At 33.6% G+C, this 16,602-nt stretch overlaps 1 protein-coding gene across 4 annotated transcripts in view; it reads right to left on the minus strand.

Annotated features, from left to right (window-relative positions):
• CBLB (Cbl proto-oncogene B) overlaps positions 1–16,602 on the minus strand; it is a 222,592-nt gene that overhangs the window by 87,577 nt on the left and 118,413 nt on the right. For all 4 annotated transcript variants that reach the window (XM_039243216.1, XM_039243213.1, XM_039243214.1 and 1 more), the window contains exons 6-9: positions 14,704–14,825; positions 11,471–11,608; positions 7,385–7,472; positions 4,455–4,586 (exon numbers count right to left, since the gene is read on the minus strand). In XM_039243216.1, coding sequence (XP_039099147.1) covers positions 4,455–4,586; positions 7,385–7,472; positions 11,471–11,608; positions 14,704–14,825 — 480 coding nt within the window. The remainder of the gene's footprint in view (positions 1–4,454; positions 4,587–7,384; positions 7,473–11,470; positions 11,609–14,703; positions 14,826–16,602) is intronic.

The raw sequence follows: 16,602 nt of genomic DNA on the forward strand, positions 1-16,602 counted from the left end.
GAAGGGAAAGTTGGTGAAGAATGACTTGCTAAAAAATGCATACTGCTGGGACACATAATGTTTTATGGTCAGGGTTTAATATTTCTTTCCCATTGGACTCTGATTTATCAGAGCTTCTTGGCAGACATGCAACCTTTAAAATCCTTTTCCTATCAGCATGCCCAACCAAAGTAGTAGAAAGTAACAAAAGATGTCTCGAATCCATAATTAAATCTGAAGGATAACAGGATGTTCATTTCAAGTAATTACTATTAATACCATGCCTCTTTATATAAAACTTTCAGATTGAATTGTAACTTCTTGAGGGTCAGGCCTGGGTCTTAGTATTCTTCCTAGATCACTGATTCGTACAGAACCAGGGACAGAGCAGCTGCCCAGGAATGTTTCCTAGATAAATAGATAAGTAAATGGATTTGAGAAGTTGGAGAATGATGGATAAAATAAGCCATGACTGCTTTCACCAAGCAAAGTAACAAACGATCCCTATGCATAATTGAGTTTGAAAACAACTTTTTCTCTATAGAAAAAGCAAATAAGCATATATAACAAAAACTCTGGCTTTAAAGTGAAGAAATTTGGACTCCATCCCTCTGTACCAGTTTGAATCTGGAAAACACTGAAAAAGAGAGACATGGATACTGTACTCATATCCAGACTTGATATTCACACAACATTTCCCACTGCACCTACAAGTTTAGATACAGTGCCTAGGAATATACTCCAGAACTATGGAAATGTTCAATAACTGCTCTTTTAGTTCTCCTATTCACTAGCAATTAGGTTAAGTCCTGTGAGCAGCTTACTGAGGCCGTGTGGTTTTTTAGCATACCTAGAGTTTGTCAACTGCATTTTAACTGGATTAGCTTTATAACAGTTTTATTTTTATTAAGTAACGGGCATTTTGTGTAACATGTTTAAATGATTGTCAAACGTTGCTATTCACATTATACAAAAACTGACAGATCTGTTGGTTGGCAGGAAACACTACCTTGTGAAATCTATATGCAGAGGTAGAAATATTGAGGTTACCCCACAGTGGAAATGTTCAAAAGCTGACACTTCCTTTAACCACTAAGATCCTACTGAGATACAAAGACTATGGAATATCACTTCAGAATTCTCAAAACCTGGCCCCAGAACAATTTTCTTCAGGGTAGAGAAAACATCAACCAGGGACCACCAAGCATTTTCTTTTTAGGTGTAAAAAAGTAATAAAGAGAAACTCAGTTTCACTGCCTCTAGGTTAGTGCCAGTATTATTGCAAGCAATAAAAGTAAAATAATGTGGCTTAAAAATAAGTGGACAAAATCAAAATGTGAAAAGTTGAAGGGAATCATCCAGCAGCTACTAAACAGAACAAATGGATCTCAGGTTTAAAATTCTTAGAATTCATTCTTAGATCTTGAGCATAATAAAAGGTCTTTGAAAAAATCATTGATAGTCTTCAGAAGAGAAATGAACAGATCTAAGACATTTGATCTACAATATCAATGATTTATCTATTTTACCTTTATAAACATGTTATCAATGTAATCTCAGTCTTCTCTTTACACCATCTACCATACAGTCCATAAATATTTACTGAGTAACTACTACTGTGAAAGCAGGTAGCATGCTAGAAGAGAGGGATTCTAACCTAGGTTCTAGAAGAGAAACAGGTAAATATATAATGTTTATAACACAAATACAATGAGATAAGAGTTTACAGGGACATATACAAAATATATCAGAAGAATATTGATTGATTGCAAAGTATTTTGTGTAGTTAGAATTAAAAACAATGCTGAAATAATGCTTTTGAACATTTTTCATCAATCTATATGCAAATTTCAGTGATCAGATTAAAATAATAACATTATTTACTAATAACATGAGTGTGATATAATTTGATTGTTATTTCAGCCTTCTGAGCACTTTTTCATTTGTCATTTTTTTTATTTAGCTCACTTAGTAAACTACAACTGTACTTTATAATGACCTTCTCCTAAAAATTACTCAATGACTGTTTTCAGTGCTTTGCAATTTATGCAGTTTCTCAATTTCTAAAAGTAAAATTGAGAAGTACTTCAGAGCAAAAATTTTAAAAAAGCAATTATTAACAATTTACAAATATGATTGGGCACTTCTTAAATAAGGCCATTAGACTAATATTAAAAATCATGAAGTGAATTGAGGCACTGAGGAACTGTACCATTTGGAGAATACACAGTAATATACAGAAGGGTTGTGGTGATGTAAAGGACAGGGGATTAATAACACAGCCATGGCCACAGGCAAACACTCCTGTGTCTTTTGCGCATAACACACCTGTTGTAAATAGTTCACAAACTTACTAAATAAAATGTATAGTATTGTCCCTGAAATTTTAAACATAAATTTCTTTCAAAAAGTATACAAAAAGTAAAGTAAATAAAATCTGTTTGTTTCATATTCATACTCCTTTATGTAATCTAGGCTTCAAGGTAAAACAGCTATTTTGTATGATGCTTCAAACAATCTTTACTGATCAAAGGTTTCTACCAAACTAATGGGAGCTTCTGACTTTTAACCCACTTAACATCCAAATACCAGGTATGTATCAAGGCAAAGGAAGGTGCCAAGTCCTGCCATGTGTAGGTATGTGTCTGCTCCCAGACTAAGACCCTGAGAGTAGAGGGCCACAGGGTACTTGGATTTGGTACCAGCCTAAAACTCTGGCTTTCTTTAGGAAGAAATACAAATTTCTAGTTTCTTTGGACCCATGAAAACCACACCACCTCCCTGAAGGCATAAATCAATCCAAAGTCACAATCCAACTGTGACAGACATAATTGTCCTCTACTTACCCTGAGATACTGAATGGGTATCAGGTAAAGGAAATCATCATAACATACATAGTCCTATCTGTCAGTTAGGCACTGACTCAATATCTCTGTATTATTTTCTACTCACTGATGTGAAATATACTTGCAAACATAGCTCTTTCTTCTACCAGCATAACTTGTTAAAAGTCATTTATAAACAGACATTGTTAAGTCTGCAGAACAATTATTAACATAGCTTACATAGCAATCAGGTGCCTATACACTGAGAACGAGTTTGCTGATGCCACACTGATCATTCCTCTTCCTCCTCCTTCTCCCTGTACTACACAAAATTCACCAACATCATGAAGGGATAAAGGGAAACCAGGGATAAAGGGATAAAGGAAAACCTAAGTAAAATAAAAACCAATGCACACTCAACGAGAGAAGTGTAGGGCTGTTGAACAATTTTTACTGAGGTAGCAAAGATGTCTGGGGTTTCAGAAATGGCACTGAAAAACTAAATCAAATTTAACTCATTTTCCAGTTCTTCCTCTGTTGCTTCATCCATTTTTCAAACCTCCCCAAAGGAAGGAGCTCCTTTTTATAAGATTGTGAAACCATTATATTTTATTACCAAGTAATGAGCTCAACAGCATTGACGCTCCTGAGCCTGAATTCTCCCTGCCTCACCCTCTAAGGCTAGCTCTCTTCCACAGGCAATGCAGAGGCTATGGGTTAGACAGAAGAGCAAGCCTGTGAGGGCTCAGGTATGGGGTAGGGATGGTGACTGTATACTCAACAGCAAACTTTTTTTAAAAGTTTGAAAATTTAATTTGCTTTCTAAACCCCATCAATATTGACTTCGATATTGACTCTGTTAAACAGCAGTGAAAAAATGACTTGATCAAAACCTTCTGTGAATCCTTCAAATACTCAAAACTGAAAATCTGTCCAAAGACTCATTTTCAAGCCCCCAACCTCTATTACAGATAAAGAAATATCAGAAAGCCCATGGGGAAACTAGTTATTCCGTGGTCTTATTCTAAAACATCAAATCAATTGGTATTTACTGAATATCTGCATAAGAGGTAACTTAGATTCTGCTTCGGTGAACTAGAAAATGTTATGCCTGTTTCTGTGAGAACTATGAGTATTCAGGAGACTTACCCCATCAGAGTCTCCCATTTTTGCCTTAAGAGGCAGCCATCGACCTACATGAGACAGGAGCCACACCTCCTCCAAGGAAGAGGGCCAGTTGAAATATCAATGTAAGATTTATCTACTAGGGTTTATTTTGCTTCAGAATGTGACCTATTACAAATAGAATCTGACCTACAGTTAATCATATAAATATGATTAGTTGGAAATACTGATAAGTGACACTCTGAAATCAGTGGTGTCAGAGAGGTACCAACTACTCATGACTAAATCCTAAAATTAAACTGTACATGCAAAGGAAACAATATAAAACACAGCAAAAAAAAAAAAAAAAAAAAAAAAAGAAATTATATAAAACAGAAAATCAAACACATGAGATTTTTCAAATTACTCCAAGAAAGCACTTATCAGATCACTTGCTGAATGATTAAGATGAAGAAAACTGAAAAGAGAAATAGCAACAGAGTATAAGGGAGACATTGAGTGATGCTCATTAAATCTTGATTATACCTGCCATGCTGTAAGGCAAGATGTGCACATCAAATGCCCACAAGGCTCAATCTTGACATCTTTGTCGTTCTCAGCACAAATTTTACAGAGCTGAAAAGTGGATCCCATTTCACAATATAATTCATATTGTTCCTGGAATTTGGAGGAGGGGGAAAAGGCAATGTTAATGTATTTCTAACATGAACTGGTACTATTGAATTTTCTCAAATACAATGACTTACAGTAAATGCCTCACACTTGATCTTGTGAGGATGTTACTACTTAAGACATGTTTTAAATTGGTAATCACAACTTGGTCGACAAAATCATTTTTTAAAACATTTGAGCTTGTATCAGCAATTGTATAAGCTTTGTAATACTTCAGACTACTTAATGTTTTGCACTGTTCCTTTAGGAAGGGATTTGTTTCAATAATGACTCAAAAGACAAAACTTACAGTTTTAAAAGAAAATATAAATAGCTTTAGTTTCTTTGTAAATCCCATATTCTCAACTAAATTCACTGTAAAATTGCAACTACACACACACATATATATATATAAAATATATATTACATACTTTTATTATTCTAACTGAACATTAAATTTTATTTCTACAATAACTTTACAAATTCTGGAACAGAAGAGAAACAGCATTTGCCAAGCCTTTTCTGCATGCTAGATACTGCGGTCCACATTTATTTTGTCATATAATCTCTAAAGCATAATAAGATACATTGAATTGGGAAAAAAAAAAAAAACACCTGAGGCTCAATAAGTTTAAATTATTTTCCTCAAATTCTATATTAAATTTCTAACTCTAAATTGCATACTGTTTTCCCAATCTAGCATGGTCAGGAAAACTAATCACTTCAGCAACCAAAAATTGTTTTATGAAATGTCTATTCTCTTGATTTACTAGTTTTGAACATTTTGGCATAGTAAAATTCTTGGGGTCTACATATTGAAAAGCTCTAGGTCACAAAGAAGACACAAATATATCAGTAAGTATAAAGAAAATATGAAAAAGAAGGGTTAAATGAGATAAAAGAAAATTATAGAAATAATTCATTTTAAAAAGGCAATGTTTTAGCCAATAAGTGCCTATTAGGTACCTGGCCCTGGGCAGGATAAATAAATGACAATATTTAGCCTGTAGTCTACTAAAAGATCTTATCATCTTGGTGGGAAAAAAAATTATATATCCACCTACATACAAAGATACAAACACAAGCACATGAAGTACCTTCTACCAAGAAGTAAGTATGTTTGACTGTATAATTTTTAAAGAAATTAAGAAAAAAGAGGACAATGGATCAAGATGAAAACTAAATAAATCTAAAGCAATTAAAATTAAACTATAAGTTGGGATGCCTGGCTGGCTTGGCTGGAAGAGCATCTGACTCTTGATCTCGGGGTTGTGAATCCAAGCCCCATGTTTGATGTAGAGATTACTTAAACAAAACTTTTTAAATAAATAAATAAATAAATAAATAAGTAAACAAATAAATAAAAAGTCACTGAAGTCTCTTAAATAATAAATAAGTATTTACATTGTTATGACATCTGAAGGAGCACTTTCCGATTATTAAAAAATTACAATAAGCTAAAATCACAGATGCAGCACTCAATGCAGCCTAAGGGGTAACTTATTCAAATATTTAAGGATGATGTAATGATACTACTCATGAATATATATTTTAAACAGTGGCCTTATAAAGAGGAACTATCTTTTGTGAGTGGCTTTTACATGTATTAGAACATACAGAATCATTTACATAAGAAATAATGCCAATTATACATTAAATTTAAAAAACTGCCCATTGACTGTACATACGTCAACAAATGTTTCACATAATAATACCAAGACCACTGGGACTAAATCTAGAGAACTGGAAATAAAATAAAATACTATCTCTTGTCTTCCCCAAAACTGTAATTTCTTATTTTTATTAGATTTTTTTTTACTTACAAAGCACAATATATCTAAATTATAAAATATTTTAAAACTAGATTACATATAAAATAAAATACTCAGTTTTTTCTCTTTAATCTTCTCCCTAATTCCCCAAACCTTCCTACTCCTCAGTTAAGTACTGTTACCAGTTTGGTAGGTTTTAATTTTTATTTTTAAAAAGTATGTTCATATATGGTAATTTTCTTCTTTCTTTCCCGAAATTGAACTTATGTAATGTAACTTTACAAAATGAAATGTTATATAATCAAACTTTACAGTAATGAGATGCTTTATATAATAAAGATGCTGAATTTCCCATGTGAACATATAGAGCTGCCTTCCTCCTGTTAATGACTTTAGTATAATGCAGTATGAACGTACTAGGGTTTACTTAACCTACGATTAAATAGTTTGGTACTTATAATTTTTCATTTTCAGGAAAATTGCTAAAGTGAATATCCCGATATACAGATGTTTCTGTGTATGTGTGAGTGGTATATACAGAATCCAGAGTCAAAAATGTTTTTAGATTTTGATTAACTATTGACTTTCACCCTCAAGAAAGGCTTTATAACCAAGTTACACTCCTATTCAATTTATGAGATTGCCAACAATGGGCTTATAAGAATATAATTAGGACCTTCAGTAAGTTTCAATTATACATTTGACTCTAAAAGCTAATGGATATTATTATTATTCTAATCTTCCTTGGAATTTTTCAATCTATAGCTCTCTCCTAATATCTATCTCCCTACTTATGGGTTTATCTATGTCTGCATGAATGCCAATATTATACTGGAAACAAGAATATTAACAACAGACATTTTTATCCAAAAAATGGAGAAAGTATTTTTTTTCAAATACTCTTAAAATTCCTGTAAGTATCTTTTGCATAAAATACCAATACAAAATTTAAGCTACAGTAAAATACAATGCTTTTTATTTCAAAAATATTAGATACATAATTATGAATGCATTACCAGAAATTGTCCTTACCTGGGTAACTTTTATATGATCATGTGGTGTAGGTTCACATAATCCAGTTAAATCAGGATTATAGCTCCTCCCATCAGGATAAAGATAGCTGAATTATAAACAGAAACTTTATTATCATAAACATACAATTTTTAATTGCATTTAAGAGTATTTAATCAGATTCTTCTATATTCAAACCCACATGTTGATGTTTTTTTTTTATGTAACTTATATCAAGAACGTTTGCTATTGTTTCCATAATAATACAAGTTACTTTTAATGCATTTAAAATCTAGAAATTATTTTCATATAAGAAATACAGGATGAACATGGACTCAGCCACTAAGCAACCATTTTCAATTAAATACTTTTACTGTATGTCTTTTAGGTAAATTAAAAATTTACTTTTCTGGTCACTCATGGTCTATTCCAAAATACTTTGAATGCACACCTATTTGCAATGATTGTGTCTTTTCATGTGAAGCACAGTTGATGTGAACTGCTTCATTTTACACCATGCTTAATAACTTGAGGCAAAAATGGAATTAAACCCACAGGTTTCCTACAAAAGTTATGCCAACGCCTCTAAGATGTTACTGTTTTTCCAGTTTCTTATCCTCTGTCTTTCCATTTAAACTTTCATTCACTCCCCCCCCCCCACACAAGTCTATGGACACAAAGCAACACACTCACACCTATACCCATATTTAAAGAAATTAGAAAATGCTACAATTATATTTCATTTACTTCAAATCACGCTACAAAGAATCATTTATAAATATGAAGCTCCATTATTAATTTTTTTTTTTTTTTTTTAAGAAAGAGCATGTGCCCACACAGGGGAGGCACAGAGACACAGGGAGAGAGAAAACCCCAATCAGGGCTTACACTGTCAGTGCAGAGCCCAACATGGGGCTTGATCCCACGAACCATGAGATCATGACCTGAGCCAAAATCCAGTCACACACTTAACCGAGTGAGCCACCAAGGTGCCCTGAGGTTCCAGTATTACAGAGAATTAAAACTAAAAATTATAGTAATAATGCCATCTTTTTGTGCTAAGAGTTTTTATTCATTCAGACATTCATTTAAAAATGAATTTTATTGGGGCACCTGAGTGGCTCAGTCAGTTAAGTGCCAGACTTCGGCTCAGGTCACGATCTCACGGTTCCTGAGCTCCAGTCCCACATCAGGCTCTGTACTGACAGCTCGCCTGTTTCAGATTCTGTGTCTCCCTCTCTCTCTGCCCCTCCCCTGCTTGTGCTCTCTCTCTCAAAAATAAATAAACATTAAACTTCAAAAATAAAAAAAATAAAAATGAATTGTATTGTGTTCGTAAATATTTATTTTAGATTTTAAAAAACGGTAACATTACTGTTGAATTATGTCCACTGATTAAGTTATAGTTAATTTTGTTTAGGAGCTATTCTAACTGGCTTGAATGAAAAATTAAGAATGTAATACTACTGCAGTCAATATTTTAAGGGGAAAAACGATACTAAATCTATTCTGTAAGTAACAAAAAATATTTATCCTTAGTCTGTAAATATGTTCATAAATGTTAAAATGTACTGGGTAAAACTAGGAAAAAAAATTGAACTAAGATGATAGACAATTCTCCTACAGTAAGGAACAGATCAATGAGATTTTTTTTTTCTTACAATTTAGAAAAAGGAGTTGACTATATCTGTAATGACAAATTTAGAGTGTTACCACAGGGTGGATTAAAATTCTACAATTATTAAATGAAGAGCCCTAAGCAAAAGTTGATAAGTAGCTTTCTTGTTATATCCTAAAATGGGGCCAGTTTTAAAATTATGGCATAACATTTTGCTCATCATCACACTTATAAAACATGTATGAAGAATTCAAAACTGCAAGATTATAAAAATGACAATAAGGTTGCTAGAGGAAAGGTTAAAAGGTTCTATTTAAGGTGTAAGGGGCAATTCAGTGATTACTGTCCTCATTAGACAAGGGTGCTACTGATGAGACCCTCTCAATGGCAAGAAAGGAATAAAGAATCTTGGCTGGTTATCAAAGTAAACTTCTTTACTACCTGTGTCACACTATATTGGATTAACTATAAGGAAGGACAGCCGACCATGATACTGGCTGTAATAACCTGTGTTTTACTGATCTTAGGGGGGGGAAACCCTAACATAATTATCTATTTTAATGTAATTTATCACTAAAGTTCAAATCCAATTAATTAAATGCCTCTGAAGGGGTGCTTGCTTGTGTGTGTGTGTAAATATTGACAACTGATATGCGTAGGACCTCAGAGGCTAAACACTGATTACAACATTATAACTTGTGATTTTTTTATTGGCTTTTAAAAAATAGAAGGCATTATAAACGATATGAATAAGCAGTATCAAAATTACTAAATTTACAGATTTACCCACTCGTAACTTCTATATATACATAAAGTAAAACTTTACAGCACATTTTCTTAAAAACAATATCCTATCATCAGTGAATCAAAATCTATGAAATTTATGATAATTAAAAAAATAGAAATACACACTTGGTACCAGTTTGCCCTACAATTCTCATGTAACTATTTCTTGAAAGCTCATAACTTATAAAAATGCATTTTTTCCTTCACATATATCCCACCACTTTTTCTTTCTTTTTATTTTAGAAAAGGTATAACCTAAATTATTTGCTTTTTGCTAACTCTGCTGGACTTTTCCTGTTAGGTTTCTATCACAGTCTGTGCTATAGAAAATAAGGGAATATCTGTCTCTAAGTTACTTAGCAAGAGCAAAGGGAAAGAAAAGCGAGCATGACGATGTGACAATAGAAAAAAGTAGAAAATAGAACAGAAGGCATATTGATTAAAATAACTAAAATGAAAGAAAAATATTTACTATGAAGGCACCTATCAGGTTGTCTACAATTTGTGGAGGAAAAAAGGCATTGTTACTGTTAAAAAAAAAAAAGGAAAACTTATTTTTAAACTTTAAAAAAGCATAGCTTAAGGTAAACTGAATTCAGCTCCAACATATAATTCTGTAGCAAGGATTTAATATTAGAAGAAAGACACAAAGACAAAAGGAAGGGAGGAGGTGAGAAAAGAAGAAACAGAAAATCTGTTAGTACTGGTCAAAAAGTAAAACTAGCAGTTTGAGGGGTACATGAAGCAACAGAAGTCAGTTATTTTATTTTATTATTTTTTTTCTTAAGTAGTTTATTGTCAAGTTGGTTTCCATATAACACCCAGTGCTCATCCCTACAAGTGCCTCCTCCATGCCCACCACCGCCCTTCCCCTCTCTCCCACCTCCATCAGCCCTCAGTTTGTTCTCAGCATTCAAGAGTCTCTCAGGGTTTGCCGCCCTCTCTCTACCCGACTATTTTTCTCCTCTCCTCCCCCATGGTCCTCTGTTAAGTTTCTCCTAATCCACCTATACGTGCAAACATATGGTATCTGTCCTTCCCTGCCTGACTTATTTAGCTCAGCTTAACACCCTTGAGTTCTATCCACATTGCTACAAGTGGCCAGATTTCATTCCTTCTCATTGCCAAGTAGTATTCTATTGTATAGATAAACCACATCTTCTTGATCCATTCGTCCGTTGATGGACACTTAGGCTCCTTCCATGTTTTGGCTATTGTTGAGAGTGCTGCTATGAACATTGGGGTACATATGCCCCTATGCATCAGCACTCCTATATCCCTTGGGTAAATTCCTAGCAGTGCTAACGCTGGGTCATAGCGGAGTTCTATTGTTAATTTTTTGAGGGACCTCCACACTGTTTTCCGAAGTCAGTTATTTTAAAGAATTATCTTTTTATAAGTTTTTTCATCCATTCTAAACTACTGTTAAGTCCTTTTTTTCCTGTGTGAGAAACAAACTCATATTGTAATTTGATGTTGGAATTTACCAGCTATAAAATATAGTTTAATTCAATCGGTTACCTTAAAATGAGTATTTTAAGAGATGAACAATAAAAACTAAGGAGTACCCATTCCTTAATTTTGAAAAAACAAAATAAAACAAAACAGCCAGATCATCAGACTATCTTTTCTCTTCATTGCAAAGCAGCGTCTATCTTTCAAATTGGTGTATAAGCACACTGACTCCCATTTCTCATACTCACAATCCTTCCCTGCTGCCATCAATCAGGGCTTGAAATAAGGGCTTGTTATGTGGTATGGTCTGTAAGATATTGCCATCTCCTGTCACATAGCCGATGGCCCACTGTCCCAATCTAGTACAGCTTAACCGGAAAATGTAGCTGTAAAACATGAAAACAATGATGTTTAGTCACGTTCAGAATGTATGCTAACTATTAAACAAATCTGTTAGAATTTTTTAAAGTCAAAGAATAAACGGAATAATTTAGAATATCTAAAATAAGTTTCTATCTTCTTATTTTAACCTCGCTGTCCTTCTCCATTTATTGATGTGTGACTCCATTCACTGATCTGCATAAGAAGTGCTAATAATAATTACATTTAAATACCTCCAGGGCTATAGGACAAAAGAACTGAAGTTGATGTACTTGAGTATCAAAGGATCTACTGCCATCCCAATCAGCAGGTGCCCTAAATGAAACAGCTGATGACATGAAACAGCTAGCACATGAATCATGTTTGGAAGGTTAAAAACAAAACAAAACAAAAGTAACAATTTAATTTGTTCAAAAAGTAACAACTTAATTTGTTCACCTCAGACAGAAATTAAGTCAGTTTCTACTGTGTAATTCAATATATTACTTTGAAATTTTAAAACTAATCATTTTAGTTGTTAATGACTTGTCTGAAAATAACAACTTTTCTTTCAAGTGTTTCAGCCATTCACCCTTAAATGAAATATCGAAAGTGCCAAACTATATTAATGAGAAGGCAAACTAGATTAAGTTCATGACTGCCATCTAACCCTGTCCAGTTCAATGTCTTGCAAGAGGAAGGCAAAATAGTTGAAAAATATAAATCAAATTAATGATAAGGAGACATTGATTTGCTTTTAAATTCATTGTTATTTACTAATATAGCTATCTACTTACTTTATTTTAGATTGGTTATTTTTAAGTGTATTGGGCTCAATCATGCCATCATGATAACCATTTCTGGATTGTATAACCCCTTAAGCAGCTCAAAAGTAGGTCAACAATCTGCTATATTTGAGTACCCTGATTGCTATACGTACATGACAGAAATTCCTCTCTCTTAATAAACATTAGTTACTGATGAACCAAGTACTATAAAAATAACTGTACAGGATACTTTAACATATATAACAGCTATACAGTCATTGAATCTAATTAACTTATACACTTAGTACTGAAATGTAGTTTCATTTTCAAAGAAAACTGGGTTCTTAAAGAGAGGAAGAAGTTGTGGTTTTAAATACGAAGAACTTCATACTTGTTTTAGAACCTTTGGAAAGGACTCTTCAAGAAAGTCCAAAAACATATTCTCCTAGAGAGCCTGAAAATAGAATATCAACCTGCCAATTAATGGAATCTTTAATCAGAATCATAGACAAAATAACTGCACACAGACTATGGCAGTCAGTTAGATCCCAAAAAAAGCAAAACCTGAGAGACTCAAATATCCTTGGAATAGGTCCCACTATTTTCTATACCATGAAGCCAAAGAGAAATACTTTCCAAGAGGAAGTAACAGTTTAACAGGTATTCTGCAAACAAGTATTTATCAAAATTATTTTATTTGTTCACTGAGTTCTCCTAAACTTTACATTTTAAATACCACATCCCACTTTACACGTAACAATTTACCACAGACTGACCATTTCATCTTTGCTTAAAGACTAGAAGAATAAATTGTTACAGGGCAAGTTGGGAAGTAAAGGAAGAGATTCTTTTGGAGAGCACTGTCCTTTTATTGAGAGAACTATTCTAATAGTGATGAGGCCTGGCTTTTGCTCAGTGTTCTCTCCCAACATTATTTATCTCTGTGACCTTAAACAAGAACATAAAAGGGACTCGATTTCTTAATTTCCCAAGTAACCTCTGTGTTAAATTTGTACGATTGTGTAATTCTAAACATAACACATCTTTCAAATCGTACTCCAAGAACAAGGAGATACTTTGATACCAATCTACGGAGTAGAAGTTATGGAAAAATTTGGTTATGAGAGATCCTTGACCAAAACAGAATGACTCATCTAAGCCACCACCAACATCCCAATGAGAACCAACTCTCCTTAGTCTAAACAGAAGACTTCAACAGGAACTAAACTGTTTTCTGTTCTCCCTGTCTTCTTTTTATGTACATATAAATGCTTGAAAATGTAAAAAAGATGGAAATTTTCATTATGGCAGAGAAAAGGGAATCAACAGCACTGGCTTGTACTATAAACTAGCTTGTTAAAGGACAAACACCATTTCCATTACAAATCAGATGAAAATGGTATTAAAAGAAAAATGTAGCCTTGAAAAAACAACGAAATTCATTCCTACAATGAAATGACCCCGATATGGAAATCCGTGTACTCATGGAAGTTGGAATGGCATCTCCCACTAAAATGTGAGTGTGAGGACAGGTCTTCACTATCACTGCTGCCACAGCCAGCTCACTGCTTTCCACAGTGCAAATGCCTACTATGTACCTCATGCATTTCTAAATGGGACATGGGGAAAATGCGTGTACCAGAGACAGATGTTTTGATCCCAGATTTGTCATTAATAAAGTATGATTTCTCATCCAAAGCCACAGGGACTGACCAGTCAATCTCTGTGAGTTTTACCCAGTTTCATCATCTGGAAAATAAAACATAAATTCTGAAGCTATAAAAAAGCATAAGGTATTATGGGAGAAATTCTTAAGGACATGACATTGGTTGATTTTAACGATCGACTTATATGTGTTTATATACATATATGTAAACATATGTATATTTATAGTTGTATGTATTTATATATCATTATGTGTTTATCATTGAACCAAATTAAATACCTTGAAAAATACTCTAAAATAATGAACATGAAACTGATTTACTTTGTCTTTAGCATAATATTTAAGTATTCAAATATACACATACAATTTCATACACAAACACAGGTGTCATGAATACAGACAATATGCTAATACCCTACTCTGATTTGAAAAACCAGAGCTTGGAGACTTAATGAAAGTTTCAGTCTATCAAATTATATGGTACCATAGCCTCTTTTACTTTATGAATACAGTTTCAGTACCAGCACAACAAATCAGTTTAAAGGATACAAGTAAGAAGTGCCATGAGCTCTACCAGCATTTCCTCCTTCCCCACCCACATGGGTGTTACTGATTTCCCTAAGAATGAACCAGAGAGAGCTCTTTATCATTAGATATGCTTCATAATATTACTGCTAAAGAGTCTTACCTTCCGGGTTTGGTGCTATATTTCTGTAGTCGTGCTTTAACTTCATCATATGTGAGAAATGCCATGTAACCTGGATGTGTTACAGCTAAGAAATTCCAATTCCGTAAAATAGAGCCCCAAGGCTGAAAATATGAATAAATGAAAAGATATTATCTAAATAATATTAAGTAGCAATTATATACCAACCCATCATTTAATATAGTTACTGAAATCTCCTGGATATTTTTAAGTGAACATGAGCTCATGTGGCTCAGGTCAACTTTCAATGACTAACAGCAAACATGTAATACCTTATTCTCTTTTGGAGAAATATAAGGCATAAAGTAGGATAGAACACAGAGAACAAAAACGGAAAAACACGTAATTTCTTCACAAATTCTATTCCCAATACAGCATTTGTGATCATCTTGAAACCTAAAAACACATCCAATCTTCTGCTTAAAACCCTCTATCTTTGAGTAAAAGCCAAGGTCCTTATAAATGGTCTAGAAGGACTTCACAGGATTGATATCCAGATCCCTTGCTGTGCCTATCTGTCACGACTCCCTCACTTTCTACCTCTTCTCCAGGCACCCTGGCTTCTTTGTAGCTGGTGTGAACACAAAGGTACTCTTCTCCCTCAGAGGTTTTACATTTCCTGATTCCTCTACCAGAATTCTTTCTCCAAATACTTAAGTGATTCTTCTCCAATGTTACCTCTACAATGAAACCTTCTCAGACCACTGTATTTAAAACTGTTAACTCTTATCACATTTCTTATCTCCCTTTGCATCTGTTTTGATCACTACTGTATCTTTAAGGTATCTAATTATACAGAACAAGAAGCCATACCATGGAATGTAAGTGATTTGGCAAAGGCCACATATTAAGCATAAGCTACATAAGAGTAGAGGACATGCAGGTCTTGTTTACCAAGGGGATACTACAATGAATGTAGGATCAGAACATAGTGACCAGGAAGGCATAACTGTTGTTGAAAAGTTCCTCTAGCTGGTGACGTGTCTGAAAGTCCTTGACCCCTAACCTACCATTCTTTCTATGGTAACAGACTGGGGTGCTCACATCTGCCTAATTCTTACACATTACAAAAGGTTTATGATTTAGCAGTCAGTAAATTAAAAATGTTTCACAGAAATACACGAATGCACACACACAGAATTTTTACAATTCTTTAATCTGATTAGCTATCCCTCCAGTTACCATGGCAAGAGAAAAAAAGGCAGTCAGTGATAGACAATTTTGCTTGAGGGTGTGAATGAATCATCTCTGCCACATTTTTAAGGCTGAAGCTACATTTATTCCAAGGACTTGGCGGCATACACTATCTTGTGTGCCAGATTATTAACTCATATCTTCTACATGAAAGAAAAAAAAGGTATCTTATGTTGCCAAGTGAAAGTTGTTGAAATTGGTAGAGGGCTCCTAGCTTTTGTTTGTTTTGAGACTTGTTCCTCATTATTGTTAAGCAAGTTTCAGATTTACAAGGTGGAATTCTTCAAGGATTATCTCTTGATATGACGATAACAAGGGAAAGAATGATCTAGTAATGAAAAGTTTTTTAACCTATTCTGACATAACAAGAAAAATCTTCAGGGTACTTCCCTATCATACTAAAATATCTAACTGGCCAAAAAGGAGCTCTGGAGAACACTACTATCAGAGTTTCTGTGTACTTGGAACAAAACAAAACAAAACATGTTTCTAATTTTCTTCTAAAATCATGACTAAAAATTGCATAAATAATACTTGGAAGAATATCACACTATTTTTTAAAAAACAGAAATAACTGCTAGTATAGGCACTGGGTTTAGTTTTGTTTTGTTCTACTTCCAATCTACAAAGGACAAGGATAGAGAGAATATAAAATATTTGGATCACTTCCATTAAAGTCTACAAAAA

The sequence above is a fragment of the Hyaena hyaena genome, unplaced genomic scaffold (genome assembly GCF_003009895.1).
Source record: "Hyaena hyaena isolate Hyena2069 unplaced genomic scaffold, ASM300989v1 scaffold_225, whole genome shotgun sequence".
Classification (NCBI taxonomy): Eukaryota; Metazoa; Chordata; class Mammalia; order Carnivora; family Hyaenidae; genus Hyaena; species Hyaena hyaena.